The 19,433-nt window shown below is 36.2% G+C and overlaps 2 protein-coding genes across 2 annotated transcripts; both read left to right on the forward strand.

The window, feature by feature from the left end:
• Nucleotides 1-3,342: 3,342 nt before the first annotated feature.
• On the forward strand, nucleotides 3,343-4,275 carry LOC148215539 (olfactory receptor 14I1-like). Its single transcript, XM_088142935.1, has one exon. It carries the CDS (start codon nucleotides 3,343-3,345, stop codon nucleotides 4,273-4,275), a length of 933 nt encoding a protein of 310 aa, XP_087999061.1.
• An 8,997-nt stretch (nucleotides 4,276-13,272) lies between these two features.
• On the forward strand, nucleotides 13,273-14,205 carry LOC112543239 (olfactory receptor 14A16-like). Its single transcript, XM_025177478.2, has one exon. It carries the CDS (start codon nucleotides 13,273-13,275, stop codon nucleotides 14,203-14,205), a length of 933 nt encoding a protein of 310 aa, XP_025033246.2.
• The last annotated feature ends 5,228 nt before the right edge of the window (nucleotides 14,206-19,433 follow it).

Raw genomic sequence — 19,433 nt, forward strand, 5'->3', positions numbered from 1 at the left:
GAATGCCCCCAGGGGGCCTATATAACACCTCTGTTATGTGAGCTGTATTGGCTGCTGGTTTACTTCTGGGTCCAATTCAAGGTGTTGGTTATAACCTTTACAGCCCTTCATGGCACAGGAGCAGGTTATCTGAGGAGCTGTCTTGCCCCCATTATATCAGCCCACCTCATTCGGTCTGGAAGAAGGGGCATGTTGCAGACCCTACCAGTCAAGGAATTTTGACTGGTGGGATCTAGGAAGAGGGACTTTACTGCCATGGCCCCTGCTCTTACGACCCAAAGTGCGGTGTGCACCCACTCTCATCGCATTCAGGAACAGCGTGAAATCCTGGCTAAGCCAGATGGCCTGGGGGCCAGATGGGGGCTTGTACTAGTCGAAGTGGCTTGTGGGATAATTGATGTTACCCCCCTGTCATTTTGAATGTTTTTAGTTCTTTATGTATAGGGTTTGTTTTATGTAGTCTGACTTTTTAATTTAATTAATGTGGGTATTTATTTTTTAACGGTTTGTGGGCCATCCAGAGTCACCCACTGAGGAAAATGGGCAGCATACAAATTTAATAAATGAATGAATGAATGAATGAATGAATGAATGAATGAATGAATGAATTGAAAGGATTGAAATGTAGATTATGCTATAGTCTTAAAGATTTTTTTAAATAAAATGATGTACCAATATATGTCACTAGAAAAATTGTCCGGAATGTATAAAGATATTTCAAATTTATGTTGGAAGTGTAATCAGAAAGAGATACTCAACTATATATCTCCATCCCAGGTGACCTAAGTGATGCTGTGGCTACCCTTCTGCAGTGCCTGGAGGCTATTTATTACCTATAAAGCCCTACATGGCATTGAGTCTGGCTATTTGAGGGACCATGTGTCTTCTACAGTTTCTACACTTTACCATGCTTGGTGACATGCAAAAAAGGTAGAAAGTTTTGGACTCAAATATATATATATATATATATATATATATATATATATATATATATATATATATTCAAACATTTCAATGATTAATATACATTTGAAACCAGAGGTTTTTCTTTTGGGACTGATCGGTAAACAGTTGGAAAAAAGTCATGGAACTTAGTTTTAAGCATGATAACTGCAGCAAGACAAAAGTGAAAAGATTTGACATTACCCACAATGGAGGAATGGATGATAAAGATGATGGAAATTGCTGAGATGGCCAGACTGACAGTTTTGATAAAAGACATTATCTAAGTTTAATGCTGACTGGAAACTCCTTATAGACTTTTTTGTGTAAACAGAAAAGAATGAAATTACAACATATAGTTTTGTTGATTAGAAAATAAACAATAGATTACAGAGAAAAAAAAAGTCATCTTGTAACCATAGAGTAAGAGGTTAATTTACATTTATATCTATAACTGCTGTAAAGAAAATTAAAGTTACTGCTTTATACAGTATTTTCTTTCTTTTTTCTTTTTTCTTCACTTTTGACTTTGTCTTTTTTCTTCTTACTTTTCCTCTAGTTTTTTCTTTATTCCTAATATTAGTTATTGTTAGTTTTTATCTTTCATTTTTTAAAACTTAGAAATATAATAAAGTTATATTTAAAAAAATAAAGACGGGAGATTTCAAAACAAAGAGACAGATTTATTTCAGAACTACGTTGATGTATTCTCTCCAATTATCAAGTTTGCAAATCTGGAGAGCAGCCTTTTTCCCCCCTTAGGATTTCTTAGCAAAAATAATATGGTCCAAGGGAGTACAGAAAAATCTCCGACCTACAGTGGCTGTTTTATACTTCCAACGATCTCATACTTTAAAAAGTCTTTGGAGTAAATGGCTTGAAAAATTAGATAAAAACTCACTGATGGCTGCATATAACTCAACGATGGACACACTGGATAAAATCTGACTTAGGGCTATGCAAAGATAATGATCCACATGAATAAAGAGGGTGAGCCATTCACTTACAGTACTTTTATCTTCAATGATCCATCATTCCTTCCTTTAAATACTGCTAATAGGATTCCCTTCCTTTTCCATTACAATTGCAGTTTCAATTAGAACAAGTTGTAATATCAGGCATTATTCTTATAGACATTATTCTCCAGAAAGAGAGATAAAAATAAACACAGTATTATTTAATTAGTGTATGTGTGCCTTTGAATCATCCTTGACTCCTGGTGACTGCCTGGACAGGTCCCTGCAGTTTTCTTGGCAAGATTTCAGAAGTGGTTTGCCATTGTCTCCTTCCTAGGACTGAGGGAGAATGACTGGCCCAAGGTCACCCAGGTTGCTTCATTCCTAAAGAAGGGCTGGGACTCATGGTCTCCTGGTTTCTAGCCTGGTGCCTTAACTAGAACATCACAGTAGTAAACCTAAAAATAATCAAAAATTACCTCTTCTTGAAGCTTCTTTTAAATTATAGAAATAGACATATTACAGTGGCATGAGTGAATATAATGCAATGAACCGAAAGGCTGAGATAAAAGTACATCAACCAGAAGATTTATAGTACCAATTAATCTAATTTCAGGATTTTTTTCTTTATTTTTTAAATGCATTTTTAAATATTAGGGCTGTGCAAATATTGAGATTTTGTGAAAAAGCTATTTCTTTCAGTCTCCAAATCAAAATAACTATCCAAATTGAGAACTCTTTCTATTTAAATATTCAGATAAAATTGATTTCACATGGTTGTTCTTGGGGAAAGTAGGAGGCAAGGGTATTAGGTATGTTTGCCACCTTTAGATAGATAGATAGATAGATAGATAGATAGATAGATAGATAGATAGATAGATAGATAGATAATAAAAATATAAGAATAAGAATAATAAGAATGATATTATTTTGCTCATGCACATATTTGTTTCAGTGACTGAATTAGTTTAGAGTGACTTGAAATGACCCAGTCTGGATCCTTCAGTCTAATCCAATCCATCTAAATTTTCAGCAGCGAAAGACTAAAAATAATATGCCTTTATAAATATATCTGGCTGATCTACTTCACATTCCATTTAAGAAGAAATTTGTAACATATTCTAACTTGTTATTAAAAAAAATTTCTCAGATATAATTCAGTTCAAGAGTACAAAATAATGCCATAAGGCTTATTATAGCTAAATATCATAATGGCTAAATAAAAATCATTGTGATGAATTTTAAACAAAGTAAGATAATTAAACAGTGAATATGGGTTGATGTTGCTTGGAATATATTGAGTAAATGTTGAGAGCTGACGTTTAATCAAACTTCACCGACTTTACTACTTGTCCTCAAATCCTTGAAAACTGAACTTGATAAAAATTATTTAAGAGTTCCCTCCCTTTTTTTTTTCTAGGGATATCATGATTATGGATTCACAATGGATAATGACACATCAGTGTTTCTTCTCTTGGAATTCTCAAAGATTTGGGAGCTACAGATGATGTACGTAGCTTTATTCCTGATACTTTATTTAATGACCATAACAGGGAACCTTCTTATCATCACTGCTGTTGTTTTTGATCACCACCTTCATACTCCCATGTACTTCTTCCTGATGAATTTAGCCATGCAAGACATTGGTTCAGTTTCAGTCATTATTCCCAAAGCTATTTTTAATTCTCTAATGAATATCAGATACATTTCTTATTCTGGTTGTGTTGCTCAAGTCCTGTTGTATATCTTCTTCCTGGGCTCTGATATTCCCCTTCTTACTGTCATGGCATATGATCGATATGTTGCCATTTGTAATCCTTTGCAATATGAAATGATAATGAACAAAAAAGCCTGCGCCAAAATGGTTGGCAGTGTGTGGATTGCCAGCCTTTTCATTGCTATATTAAACACCACCATGACTTTTCTTACTCATTTCTACTCTAATATTATTAATCAGTTCTACTGTGAAATTCCACAGTTACTTAAACTAGCCTGCTCTGATTCATATGTAAGTGAATTTGGAATTATGCTGTTTGGTACTATATTATCATTGGGTTGCTTCTTCTTCAGCATTGGGACCTACGTGCAGATCCTCTCTGCTGTTCTGAGAATCCCTTCTGTTCAAGGGGGAAGAAAGGCCTTCTCCACTTGCCTACCACACCTCACTGTCTTCTCCATATTTATGTTTACTGGTGCCTTTGCTTACTTGAGGCCCATATCTGATAGTCCTTCACACCTTGATTTCATAATTACAATGATGTATTCCATAATTCCACCGCTGCTGAATCCATTAATCTATAGCATGAGAAACAAGGATATTAAAGCTGCTCTTACAAGGCTTCTCAGCCTGGAGTTATGTCTTTTTAAAGATATATAAAATATATCAATTATTTATGTATTTTAATGAAAAAAAGAAAAAAAGCAGTTATAGGGAATAAAATGTAGGTGAATGCACTTTAATTCACTTACTACTTTAACTTTGCCAGCTTATTTTATTTAGGAGGCTGCACTCCTCTCTATAAGATATTTAGGGCTAAAAATTATGTGTTTCATGTGACCTTTCAGCTTCAGAGCTATTCCTCAAGACATCATCTGTAACAGCTGTAAATTAAAACAAAAACTCATTAAAAATTAGTAAAAAGCAATTCAGTGAAATTATGTTTTTTTTCTATCATATTTGTATGTGAAGAAATGTGTTAACAATGTATATATTAGGAGAAAGCCACAGATTGTTTATTAAAATTATGCAAATGTATCTTTTTTGTTTGATTGATAGCTTTTATTTTTAAGGAAACTTTCTTCAATACCAATATAATGTAAGATGTGTATGAGAAATGTACAGGGAAAATAAAAATGAGTATTTATGTGAACTGTTATCCATATGTAACCACTGTTATGTGGACCCACAATCACATAATTATGAATGGGCGTATCAGGAACTGAGATGGAATATAGAATTTATCACTGTTTGTTTAATCAATTCTGCAGTTTGCGACCAATTCCATAATTCTGTAATCCAGCTGTGTTTCTCATACCAGCATGTGGTATATCACTAAGGTTGGTTCATATCTACTGCTTGAGATTGTTCTTGATACATGTAACCCAAAGTGGATAAATATGAGCTCAGATAAAAAGCTCAACCATTGAGCTCTTGATGCCATATTATCTAGCAATATCTATCTAGCTATCATCTGTCTATTTTTTTTTCAGATATTTCCCATTCTCCCTCACTTCAACAGCATATACCATCTATTGTACAGTAACAAGTTAGATAACACAGTACATATCTATAAGATAGAAAACTGGAAATCCCTCCCCCCCAAAAAAGGAAGGAAAGAAGAGGGGTGGGAAGGAGAGGAGAGGAGAGAAAAGAAGAGAAATAACATAAAAATAAATTAAATTAAACATTAAAAATAGTTCTTCTTTAATCTTGCTTTTAATTTTTTTAAATAGATGTGATTTAGCTAAATTTAGCAATAAAATATTTAAATCACATTGTGTGTGTGTGTATAGGTGTCACATGTGTCATGAAGCGTAGTTCTAAAGTATTGATCTATTGTAAAGCAAATATATACATGGATAGAAGAATGGATAGAGGTTAATTTTAATTAATTAATTTTTACTTTGATCAAATTTAGTTTATGCCCTTGGTTGTGTTCACTTTTTGGAAAGTACTTTCCAAAATTAAAGAAAACAATGCAATACAATACAAACAACTTATGTTATAATAGGAGGAGATGGGGCCAGATGATATCACCCTCTACTCTCATTACCACAGCTGCCCTCCTGAAATGGAAGAAGGCTTCTGCCTCCCTCCCACCACCTTCTTGTGTGGTCAAGGATGGGATCTGTAATCTTGCAGGTCTCCCCCTGGCCTGACTGGCTAATGGCTTTGATCTATGGGGTTTAAATGGGGCTGTAAAAGGTGACTGCCCTGCAGAATTTGCTTTTTGGTTAGGGACCCTTATGTCAACAGTAGTTTATTGGATATTCTTCCCTGATTTGGCCACTAGTATAAATTTTATGAAAGTTGAAACATGCCAAGATTGTAATCACTTCCCTTTACTTTTGGATATAGATCTCCCCGTTAAATTAGCACAACCCATAGACAGATTGTTTCTACCTGTTGAAATACAGACACAATTCTTACACATAAGTGAAATAAAAAATGGGATACTTTCTTGCCTGACATTTTAAATGCCTCTAGAATGAAAAAATCATACATTGATTGAAAGTACTAGGACAGGCCCTCAGTTATTTGAAAACTATAACCTGCTCTTTCATCTTATCCAGAATTAGGTCACTAAGCATATAGAGAAGCTTCGATTAAGACAAAAGCACTGATAGAAACAATGATTCTAGCAGGAATATGTGGCTGCTAAAAGAATTCTGACCACTGCCTACAAAATTTATCAATGAGCTCCTACAGAATACCAGCATGAAACTAAAAAAACAAAACAGTATAAATCACTTCTAAAAACTAAGAAAAGGAGGCTGTAATGAAACAGTGGCAACAGTTGACCACTGCAACTGTAAATTATAAATTGATTTAATAAATAATAAATAAATAAAATAAATCTCAAGCTGGCTGGTGGGTTCATGTTTTGGCCTCAGCTATATATACACATATATTCAGCAATATGGAATCATACCACCTGGGAAGTGGTCATAATTGTTCCAATCTTTAAGAAAAATGACAGGAGTGATCTTGCCAATTACCACCCCACAAGACTGCTGAGTATTATCAGGAAGCTGTATGCCCGCCACTTGGATTGGAAACTCCAAGAATAGATGGTGAATGAAGCTATTTTGGGCCATGAACAGGCAGGATTTAGACCTGGCCACTCAACATTAGATCACATCCCTGTACTATGATGTCTAATTTAATAATCTAAATAGAGTAGAAGATCTTGAGTTTCTCTGTATGTGGCTTCTGCTGATTTCAAGTCAACATTTAACTTAATTTATGGGAAAAATTAAGGGGATTAGATTGACCTAAGGCTACTTTTCTAATCAAGAAATTGTATCAGAGTACGATGCAATCCACAAGGTCTAATTTCAGACCCAATCCTTGTACATAGGGAAGTCAGGCAAAGATGTACTTTAGCTCCTTCTCTGTTCAACTTATACATCAACTCATCAGCAAAACAATTCTCAGACCCAAACTTCCATCTGCCTAGAATAGCAAATATAAATGTTCCACTTCTGTGTTATGCAGATGACACTGCCATTATCTCAAGGATCCCAACTGGCCCTGGATGCACACTCAAAAGGTAGTGTGCTACTGTAGTGAAAATCACCTTGTCCTAAACTTTCAGAAGACAAAAATAATGGTCTTCACTAAAAAAAAAAAATCAGGAAGCTTTTTCGGGTAATAGAAGGGCAGGCAATTGAAATATTTAGGTCTCAGAGTTATGGAATGCACATATCAATGCAGTGGTTGCACAGGCTCAAAAATGTTCATCAGCCATCCTAAGATCCTTTCATACAAAAGGTGAAGAATCAGCAGCTCTCAAACTATTCTCACCAAAATCCCGGCTCAGCTGTATGTTTCCCAGCTATGTCCCTATCTAAATTAGACACAGATGAAAACTGTACAAGCCAAGTTTATAAGAGAGGTGTTCCAAGCCTCAAAATGCATATCTAATGCAATTACAAGACTAGAATCTGGTCAGATGAGAATTGAAGTTAGAGCCTGGTTATTAATCTTTAATTACTGTCTTACATGCCATTATTTTCCAGCTGGGCTGATTCCATCCCTTCTTTCAGATGAATTGGGCTCTTCTTGGACTCAAGCAATACATTAAAAAAAAAAAAAAAAACTCTTATCAGTGGCCTCTCCCTTGACTCCCTATATTCTCTTGATTTCACTCAGGCTAGGAGAGTTATTAAAGAAAGGCTTTTAGACATCAAAGCCCAGAGTGAAAGATGACTCATCCCAAATTCTGTCAAAACTCAGTTTTGTCATGTTAGATGGAAACCAGTCAACTACATCAGTTCACTCATACCTCCAGTCCAACAAAGGTTTTTCTTCAGAGTCAGATATAATAGTCCACCTTCAGCACTTTTATATGACAGATTCAATAAACCCCCATATTAACTAAACTTGCCCTTGCGGTGATTGTTCAGTTGAATCTGCTCTACACGTGCTGCTGCACTGCTCCTTTTACAATGATATTTGAAGAAGACTAATCTTCTCTCTCTTGCTACATGCACCAAATCATCCTGAGGAACTTCTTGTCAACTTTTTTTCTTATCAGACAAAGATAATGCTATTGTGAGACTAGGCTGAAGCTGCCATAACTAAAGATGAAACAGGTGCATAAGCAGAGAGGACAAAAGCCAGGAATCTTGTCTATGAGATCCTTTTGAGGAGGTAGATAAGAAGGAAACAAGTTATTAAGGAAACAAATGAAAAATGTCACCTGAACCAGACAAAGGAAGTTGGGCCTGAACACATGGAACACCCCCACCACAATCCCATCAACAGCTTCCAGACTTATAAATTAACAAGGCAAGAGTAGCTGTCAGTCTTGTGAATCAACAAAGCAAAGACTTTTGGGGATAAAACGGATTCCTGAAGCCCACCCACTCCTTGAATCATCTTTGGATGCAGACTTTTTTTAAAAAAAATATTTTATTATTATTTTTTTATTAATTACAAAAAAGGAAAAAAAAACATAAAAGTGCTTTAACATAAAAATGAATATAACAACAAAAAAGTAAATATATCATTATAATAGTACACAATTACAATTCTACACATCCTTATGTAATACAAATATTATTCAAGTACATATATATTTCTAATAGAATTATATTACTATCCTGTTTGTTTGTTTTTTAACCCTGTGTATTTTGTATAAATGAGTCCCATATTTCATTATACTTGTCCATTCAAAGTCTACGTCTATAGGCAATCCGCTCATAAGTGGCAAGTGTAATCAGGTCTTCAATCCATTAACTGAATGGGGCCATACATTTATCTTTTCGATGCTGCAATATCAGTCTTTTGGCCCTAGTAAGGGCATGGAGAATCCATTTATGTTGTCCAGTTGTCAAGTTCCATGTACCAGTTATATAGTTCAGAAGAATATTATCTTTTGAAAATGTTAGCTTTTGTCGCACAATCATACTTATATAGTTCACTACATTCTCCCCAAATTTAGTAGGTATAGAACAATGTAAGAACATATGTTTTAAAGAGGCATTGTCCTTATTACATCTCCAACAAAATGCTGTTTTTGACAATCCTTTTCTATACAAATGTAATGGAGTCCAGTAAATTCTAAATATTACTTTTTCTTCTATAAGTTGATAAAAACTGACATAACAGAGACTCTGTATACTGTATCAGTATACCCCCCCCCCCAAAAGACAACAAAAGCCTCAGTTGTTTAATAATGAGTCTTATTCGGCAGTTTCAGAGTCCTGGGTAGATGCATTGCACTACCCAGAGCTCTGTCTTTTTCCAGACATGGTCACAGGCTATGTAGGGATGAGATTCCAAGGATCTCTACTGCTGAGCACCTGATCTTCAGCCTAAGACGAATTTTCACCTAAGGAAGGCTTCTCACTTTTTTTTTTCCCCAAATTGCTTTTTCACGGCATTTATAGTTGCTCAGGAAAACTGGTATCAATAAATAACAAAGCATTTGCAGTAAAGGATTAATATAACTGCATAAAAACAGAAGCAGGTTCAGCCTAGTGAACTGACAAAGTTTCATCAGTGATGGAATTACAGCACTCCAAATTCTTTCTTGGGGAGGGGGGATGAAAGATTTTTTTTTTCTTTCTAATGATCGAAGAAACTTTTTTTTCACTTTTATAATAAATGAAACTCTGTTCCTGTTGAGTTGACGGAGATGTTAGTTGATTATGTTGTTAATAATATGGAAATATATGCATTTTATTTATACATTTTATATGGCTGCCCAACTTGCATATAAATTCTGGGTAGCTAACAACAGTAAACAGAAAACAATATAATAAAGCCTCTATAAACCATGCAGAAAGCAGAATTAAAATAACCTTATTACAATAACAGGCACTGTATAACAGAATAGTTGACCATTTATTTCTGCATTTTATTTTGAATTTTCCCATGTAGACTACAGCCTAGGTATTCCTTGATGGTCTCCATACAAGTACACACTAGGTCCTAACCCACCTGCCTTGTATTCTGAGATTAGTCCAGATTGGAAAGGTGCTGGGGTCTGAACAAACATGGCAACACAATTTCTTATAACTTTTGTGGTAGGAAATACAACTAAATTGTAATCTAAAAGAAGGCTTAAGAACAATCCCACACAAAACTTGCATTCCAAAGTGAGAAAAAATAGGAAACAGGCTTACAGCCTTACAATTTTTAATAGGATTGTTCCTTAACAGTTGTAGATTGCATATGGACAATTACTAGAAATTGTCTTACAAAATCATCATCATCATCACCCCTGAAATAATGATGATGATGTTGCCACTGAATTTTCATGAACAACTTTCCCACTGTGTCACCCTCACTACCCCAAGAAATGTTGGGTGCAGCTCCTTCTCAGCAACGTTTGCAAATCCCTGATTTACAGGATACCCAGCAAACTGCTAATTTCTTCTATGAGTGCCCCTAACATGCACTCATGGACAATCACTATGGAATATGACTGTCCTTTGTCTTTTATACTTCTTGTTGTTGTTGTTTTACTTGCTAAGGGATACATTATTTTGCACAAGTACCAGCAACATTTTTCTGAGCTTTAAATAGAAATAATGATGTTGAACCTTCCAGCACTCTATAAAATAGGGCAATATTGTTTTGTTTTTCCTGGTTTCGGCTTTATTGTTCTTATTTTAGCTGTATATGAAGTTTTTATTGTTGAGTTGTAAGCTGCCCAGAGTTTGGTTTTAAGATGGGCAGCTATAGGAATGTTTCAAATAAATAAATAAATAAATAAATAAATAAATAAATACATACATACATACATACATACATACATACATACATACATACATAAATAAATAAATATGCATCAAAACATGGCAACCTTAATCTTGTACTAAAATTCTACCCCATGGAGAGATTTGAGATCTCCATTCTTTTAAAACTGACAGACAGTTTGGTGCCCAAAAATATACTCTCTCCTATCAGTGAGTCTGCAATTCAGAAGATCAGCCTTTTTTCTCTATAGAACTCTTCTATTAAAATAATATGATCCTGAGGGGTTCAGAAAAACCGTGAATCCACAATGGCTATTCTGTATTGCCAATGGAGACTGACTTGTTAACACCTTTGGGAAAATCACAAGAGAAATTAAATAAAAAGTCACTAATGGATGCAGAAGATAAAATCTCACTGACAGAGGCACAAAGACAATGGAAAAATTAAAGAAATCTGCGTGAATAAAGATGGTGAGTAATTTTATCTTAAATAAGTTATTTCTCTTTTTCATCTTTTCATTGTTGATCATAGGCTTTCCTATGATCCGTATTATCTGTCCACAAAGATAATTTCCAGTTACTGAAGAAGGGATTGGTGACTTATCTAGATAAGCATTTCACTAACTTGGGTAAATGTAATTCTCTGAAGTTAAAGGCTGAGGTTAATCTCTATCAGTTAGCAGATTTACCATATCTTCATTTGAACTAATTATAGGACATTTTCCTACCATTTCTTTAAATAAGTGCTCATGTTTATTTATTTTATTTATTACATTCGATTTATTGTCCGCCCATCTCCCCCCAATGGGGAACTCTGGGCGGCTCACAAAGTACATATCAACAATTACAATTCTACAATTAATTACATTATGTGACCGGCAGCGGTCGCTAGGGGGTCATCCAGGCTTTTTCCTCCTCTGTAGATCTTCTTCGCTGCTCGCCGCTCATGCGGGCTGCATTCGCCGCTCGCCGCTCATGCTGGCTGCATTCGGAGTTTGGCCAGCACCGGTATTTTGCCCCCTGCGTAGCACCGCCGGTTCCTCCCATCTAAACGGGAGTACCCATTTATCTACTTGCAGATGGACTAGCTTTCGAATTGCTGGGTAAGCAAGGAGCTAGGACAAGGGACAGGAGCTCACCCTGTCCCGCGGAGCTGGGCTCGAACTGCTGGAGAGCCAATCACTTCTGACCGGCAACTCCCACGTCATTAAGCCCTTACGCCACCGTGTCCCTTTTTAATATATAGTTAAAAATTTATTTCAGAGATTCTCTCCAAATGCAAATTCATTTAAACTCAAAATCATATTGACTATCCAATTTGATTTACTAATGCAGTTTAAGTCGCTAAACAGAAGTTACCATTCCAAATATATACAAGTGATCTGAATCATATTAGATATTATTAATTTGGGTCAATGAAATACTTTTAATTTTATACCCAGCTTAAATAGGTTCCAATTTATGTATCATACATTAAGGATGGGAAGTGCAGAACATCAAAAGGTTTCTTTGTGGAATACCAAAATATAAATCCTTAAGTCTATTCAGAGCCATTTATGAAGAAAATTTAAATTTATGTTTTTTTTTTTAATCTATTTTTTAAAAGAATCAAATAAAATCCTCTCCATTCACATTTCTAAACAATGTGATGTAGCTAATCCCCACATGGACAGGAAAGAGTTGTATCTAGTAATAATGACAGAAAAATACAGTTTCTGTTTGAACACTGTCAAGAGGAATTGACTTGCCAATTTCTATTGTTTCCTCATCACATCTTTTAAAAAATTCAAAAATATTTCTGTTCTAATAATTCATGCCTTGTGATAAACTGAATGCTTTTCAGCAAGCCCAAATGGAGCGAAGATATAACTCTCACCAATATGATTGTTAAAGATGAAAAGATATTCAGGAGAGAAAGAAAAAGAGAGATGATAACTGAAATTCTCTAACACTGACAAAATTGAACACATCGGGATTCAGATCAAAATTCTTAGTAATGTTTTCAAGCCATCTCCCTGATTAAACACTTTTCTTTCCAAAGGAGATTTTAAAATCTTAGGTTTTTCATTTTACTTGTTGTGATATAAAGAGCTGACACTTATGATGAAATGTACAGTTTCTTAAATTCTTATTAAAAATGAACAAAATTGTCATTTGTCTCTGATTTCAAGACAGAATATAGCAATAAAGCTTGATTGCTACTAAATAACACTGAGATTATTTACCTGATCACTGAATAACACTGAGATTATTTACCTGATCACTGAATTTTACAAAAAAGCAAGATAATTGGCTGATGAGAATGTTAAAATGTTGTAGCTTAAATGTTAATGTGTTAATTGAAAATTTCTTAGTTATTCTTAAAATCTCTCTAAACTGTACTAAATGGAAAATATTTAACAGCTCCCCCCCCTTTTCCCCCCTAGGGAGGTCATGATGAAAAATGGATAATGATACCTCAAAGTTTCTGCTTTTGGAATTTTCAACAATTTGGGAGCTACAGATTATGTACATAACTTTATTACTGATACTGTATGCAATGACAGTAGCAGGGAACCTTCTCATCGTCATTGTTATTGCTTCTGACCACCACCTTCACACCCCCATGTACTTCTTCCTGATGAATTTAGCCATGCAAGACATTGGTTCTGTTTCAGACATTATTCCTAAAGCTGTTTTTAATTCTCTTACAAATATAAGGAATATTTCATATTCTGGGTGTGTTGTTCAAGTCTTTTTGAATCTATTCTTCCTGGGTTCTGATGTGGCCCTTCTTACTGTTATGGCATATGATCGATATGTTGCTATTTGCAATCCTTTGCAATATGAAATAATCATGAACAGGAAGGCTTGTGCCAAAATGATTGGCAGTGTTTGGACTGTTAACCTTCTCAATACTACATTGCACACCACTGAAATGTTTACTACTCCTTTCTGCTCTAATATTATCAACCAATTCTACTGTGAAATCCCACATTTACTGAAGATTACCTGCTCTGATTCATACATAACTGAAATTGGAGCTGTAGTGTTCAGTGTTTCATTAACATTTGGTTGTTTTGTCTTCATCATTGCTACGTATGTGCAGATCCTCTCTGCTGTTTTGAGAATCCCTTCTGTTCAGGGCAGGAAAAAAGCCTTCTCCACTTGCCTACCTCACCTCACTGTCTTCTCCATATTTTTGTTTACTGGTTCCTTTGCTTATCTAAGAGACATGTCTGACAGCCCATCCCTCCTTGATTTCATAATTACAATAATGTATTCCATTATTCCGCCCATGATGAATCCATTAATCTACAGCATGAGAAACAAAGACATCAAAGTTGCTTTTTCAAGACTGTTTGGCCAGAGGTCATTTCATTTTAAAGAAGTGTGAATTGTGTAACTATCTATTTTTGCATTTGAATAGGAAAGAAAAAAAATAGACATATGACAAGAAGATTATATTACCATCTCCTGATTGCAAGCACCTTACCTTAGGTTAGAAAGTTTATTTTATTGATTTATGAGATTGATCTCATCTCTGCTAAAATTGAGGCTGTTATGGTCCATTGAGCCAACACTGACTCTGGGTGAGTATGGGACAAGTCTCTGCAGTTTTCTTGGCAACATTTTTGAAAGTGTCTTGTCAATACCTTCTTTTATTTCCCCATCTCATATAGGCAGTTTCCTTCAAGTCAAGTTCAATTCCAGTTAATTTCATCCAGGACTGCATTTAGACCCTTGTATGCCCTGGATACATTTATCTTTATTGGCCCTCCATAGGACCACATAATGAATAAGAGATTTATATTTCTTCTTGTTTTTTATTGCCATTTTTTTGTGTGGGGGCTTTGAGTCAGTGCTGACTCCTAGCAACTGCCTGGACAATTCCCTGAAACTTTCTTCAGAAGTGGTTTGCCATTTCCTGCTTTTTAGGACTGAGAAACAGTGACCTGCCCAAGGTCACCCAGCTAATATTGTCCCTGAGGCGGGACTAGAACTCAGTCTCCCAATTTGTAGCCTGATGCCTGAACCAGTACAACAATCTGGCTCACAATTATCTAGTGAATTAAAAACCTGATGTTACTTGAGACTTATGAAATTAAAGATGTGATATTAATTGAGGCTACAGATGTGCATTATAGATGAACAATTACAATAAAATATGATAATCCTTTAATGAACCTGATATCTAAAACATTATAGACATGTTCATGGATGAGAGAGCCAACCTGGCCTCCATCACCAAAACTTGTTTGGGCACTAAGGGAGGTTCTCATCTCTGAAATGTGCCTTCCCAGGTTTCAAGTGTGGCACCAATCATGACTTGAGAGCAGGTGTGAGGCTGTGGCTGTTGTTATTTGTGACTCTCTGGTGGCCACTAAGGGCCCTGCCCTAGGATTCACCAGATGTGAGACTCTCTTTGTGAAGTGGGGAATGGGAACATTGGGGATTGCTGCTCACCTACCTTCCTCCCTGCAGTGTAGCAACATCCCTGCCTGGGCTCCTGGGCTCTGTGTCTGGGTTGGCAGTGGAGTTCCTCAGGCTTCTGGTTCTGTTGGATTTCAACTCACCTTCTCTGGGCCCAGGGTCTGAGGTAACACAGGACTTCATGGTCACGATGGCAGCCATGGACCTGGCCCAACTTATTCATGGTCCTACTCAAACAGGGGGTCACACATTAGATCTGCTGTTTGCCTCGAGGCAGTGGTGTCATGATCTGGATTTGGAGGATATTAACATCAGTTCCTTGCCATGGCAGATCATTCTCTCTTGACCCTATGGTTCTTCACAGCTGCCCTTCACCACAGGGAGGTGGATCCTATTCAATCAGCCAGCCTCAGGTGCCTGATGAACCCAGTGCTGTTTCAGAGGGAGCTTGAGGTTTTTCCCAAAGCTGTGGCACAAAGTTTGGCAGATGCTCTTGTCATAGCTTGGAATGAGCAGGTGACAGGGGCCATGGACTGAATCGCACTTCTCCATGTATGTGGACTCTCTGTGTATGTGGATCTCGTAGAGTGTAATGGTTTACTGAGCAGCTCCAAGAGATGAAGCAACACAAGAGGCACTTTGAGTGCCACTGGAGGTAGAGAAAGAGTGAGGCTGACCAAGCACAGGTAAGAGCCTATATTAGGATTTACCTTGTGGTGATAAGGGTGGGAAAGCATACTTACTTCTCCACCCTTATTGCATCTGCAGATAGCTGCCCAGTGGCCCTGTTCTGGGTAACCAGATCTTCCCTGGGTTGGAAAGAGCTGAGGGAGCTCTTGCAGGGCTGCTGTGAGGAAGATTCTCAGCATATGTCAGATAAGTTGCTTGACTTCACTACAAGTCAGACTCTGGCTGGGCAGATCACTTACAATTGACTGAGACATGTCTGAGCCCTGTTATCTGGGAAGAGTTTGAGCCAATTGATCCCAAAGAAGTGGACAGGATTCTTGTGACTGTCAGGTTGGTCAGTGAGTGGTGGACCCATACCCTGCTGGGTGGTCAAGGCCTCCCAGGAGGTGGCATGTGGTTGGGTCCAAGTGGTGGTTAAAGCCACTTTGTGGGAGGGGATGGTACCACCTGTCTTGAAGTTAGACTGGACCCAACAGCATTAGATAACTTTCATCCAGTTTCCAACCTTCCCTTTGTAGATGACCTTTGGAGAGCTCAGGATGGGGGTGCTGCAACCATTCTGGGATTCCTGGACCTCCTAAGTGACCTTCTACATCATTGACCATGATATCCTTCTGGACTGGCTTTGGGAGTTGGAAGTGGGGGCACTGTGGGGTCTCCAGTGTGAATCATGGTTGACTGAAGATGTCTCCATGAACAAGCAGACAGGACAATCACTATGAAGAACGAAAGACAGGCAAGTAGACCAAAGGAATTAAAGGACCAGGCAAAAAAGTTAAAATGGTTAAGCCAGCTATAACTTTTGCCTCTCTTAAAGAGTTTTTTTTACATAGGCTGATATATTAACAACTAATATCTCAGAAAGGATACAGATTTCAATGGATAAACTTGTAGAAGACAATGAGAAAAACTTTAAAAAACCCTTTTACCTGACATAGACATTATGGAGTTTGAAGGCATGGAAGGCAACAAAATTGAGATTACCAAAATGGGAATGCAAACGACAAATCAAGAAAAGGATCTGGACATGGAACAGCTGTGACAAGAAATTGTGGATGATGCTTCTTTATGGGATGTATAAAATAGGCTGGTGAAAGCTTTGAAGACTTCTTTTAAATATCAGAGTAATTAAAGATCAAATCCTGTGATGCCCTAGGAAGGATTTAAAGGTCAAGATTGTACAGAGCACTATTTGACCTGGGATAAACTATTTGTATGATATTTCTGGTAACTCCTAATGGGCTTTTTGTGGAACTAGGACTGAAACAATGATGATTTCTGGATTGCGTATAGATAAAAGTTACACTATGGGGAGAAGAGGGTTTTTTTTTGTTTTTTGTTTTGGTGTAATTTTAAAGGAAGGTGAAAAACTATACCTCAGGGAACACATAAGATACATGCACACAGAAAATGTGATATAAATATTTTATTGCTAAATTTAGTTAAACTCTAAATCATATACCGCATATATGTGTGTGTATATGTGTATTCACACACACACACACACACACATACATGCATGCATGCATACATACAGTACATATATACAGGATAAGCAAGGCTGAATTTTTTTTTAACTTATGTTTTATTTCTCTTCTCTCCTCTTGTCCCCTCACATTTTTATTTCTTTTTTTTTCTCTGGATTTCCAGTTTACTTTCTTATAGGCATGTAATATATTACCTAATTTGCTATTTCATCTGGCCTCAAATCTATCTACATTGGCTTACGTGCATCGAAAACAATCTCAGGCAATAGTCTATGTGGAGGTATGAGAAACACAGCTTGATTACAGAATTATGGAACTGGTTACACAATTGCAGAATTGATTAAACAATTACAGAAGATTACAAACTATGAACACACATTATCAAATGTAAGCCTTGTGGAAGAGGGTAATTATGTAGAAGTGTTATCAAAGAAGACACATCCTACAAAACTAAATAATTATTGGTCACTGTGAAGATTTGTTAATAACAATTGAGAAATTATTATTTGAGAAATAAGGCCACCATTATTGATATTTTTTTCTAACTCATCCTGGCGACTTTGGCAACTTTTAACTTCAGATACTATACAGAGGAATTAGAGATGGTAAATTCTACATTTCATCTCAGTTTTTATATGCCCAGTCATAATAACGTGATTATGAGTCCACAAAACAGTGGGTTTATGTGAATAACAATCCACATAAATATACATATTTATTTTTCCTGTACATTTCTTATACATATCTTGCATTATGTAGATTTTGCAATAAAGCTGCCTCAAAGACAAGCAAAAATGATACATTTCCATAATTGTAATCAACATTTATCTATGGCTGTCTCCTAATATATACATTGTTAACACTTTTCTTCACGTACAAGGATGACAGAAAAAAGAAACAGTTTCATTCAATCACATTTTTATTATTTTTATCAAGCTTTTGTTTTATTTTACAGCTGTTACATCTTATGTCGTGGGAATTATCTCTGAAGCTGAAAAGTCACACACACAAAAGACATGGTCTCTAGTCCTTAATATCTTGATAGAGAGGAGCACAATCTCCTAAATAAAATAAGCTTGCAGTGTTAAAGCAATAAGTGAATTAAAGTGTACTGTACTTCACCTACATTTTATTCCCTAAGACAATTTTTTCCTTCTTTTTCATTAAAGTACAAACATAGTTGATATACAGTTTATACATCTTTAAAAAGATGTAACTCCAGACCAAGAAGTCTTATAAGAGCAACTTAAATACTCTTGTCTCTCATGCCATAGTTGAATGGAGTCAGCAAAGGAGGAATAATGAAATACATTACTGTAATTACAAAGTCAGGTTGTGATGGACTATCAGACATGGGTTGTAAGTAAGCAATGCAATCAGTAAACAAGCCAGTGAGGTGTGGAAGGCAAGTGGAGAAGACCTTTTTCCTTCCCTGAACTGAAGGAATTCTCAGAACAGCTGAGAAGATCTGCACGTAGGTAACAATGCTGAAGACAAAGCACCAACATGCTATGCTTTTCACTATGCTTTATGGATTGTTGCGAGCCACCTAGAGTCATTGTATGAGATAGGCAGCCATATAAGTCCTGTAAATAAAATAAATCAATAGATGTTCTGCAGTACATCCATATTGGAAATATATAAACTTCCATTAAATTAAATATTTCATATCAGTTAATTTTATTCCATATCTTTTGGGTAGCTGTTAGTGCCAGAGTATTATTGTGATAATTATTTCCGAACCTGAAATATCAGACAAAACATACATTTTAGTCAAAGTATTGTAAGAAAAAGAACCAGTATAGTCTAGCAGTTAAGGCAATGGATTAGAAGCTAGGAGAAAATGAGTCTTGCTGCCGCCTTACCCAGCTGGGTGTCCTTGCAGCGAATGTTCCCTCTCAGGCCTGTTCTTAACATGTTGGCAAGAAAATTGCACGGCTATGTCCCTACAGTCACCAAGAGTCAGAGATGGCTCAGTGCACCATTACAATGTTCAGCCTTAACAGAGATGAGT

This window comes from Python bivittatus, unplaced genomic scaffold (assembly GCF_059951505.1).
Source record: "Python bivittatus isolate LINGU-HERP-01145 unplaced genomic scaffold, Pbiv_v1 ctg000470_np1212, whole genome shotgun sequence".
Taxonomy (NCBI): Eukaryota; Metazoa; Chordata; class Lepidosauria; order Squamata; family Pythonidae; genus Python; species Python bivittatus.

Excerpts from the sequence above, each read along its gene's own strand:
- LOC148215539 (XM_088142935.1), top strand. The coding sequence starts at position 3,343 with ATGGATAATGACACATCAGTGTTTCTTCTCTTGGAATTCTCAAAGATT.
- LOC112543239 (XM_025177478.2), top strand. The coding sequence starts at position 13,273 with ATGGATAATGATACCTCAAAGTTTCTGCTTTTGGAATTTTCAACAATT.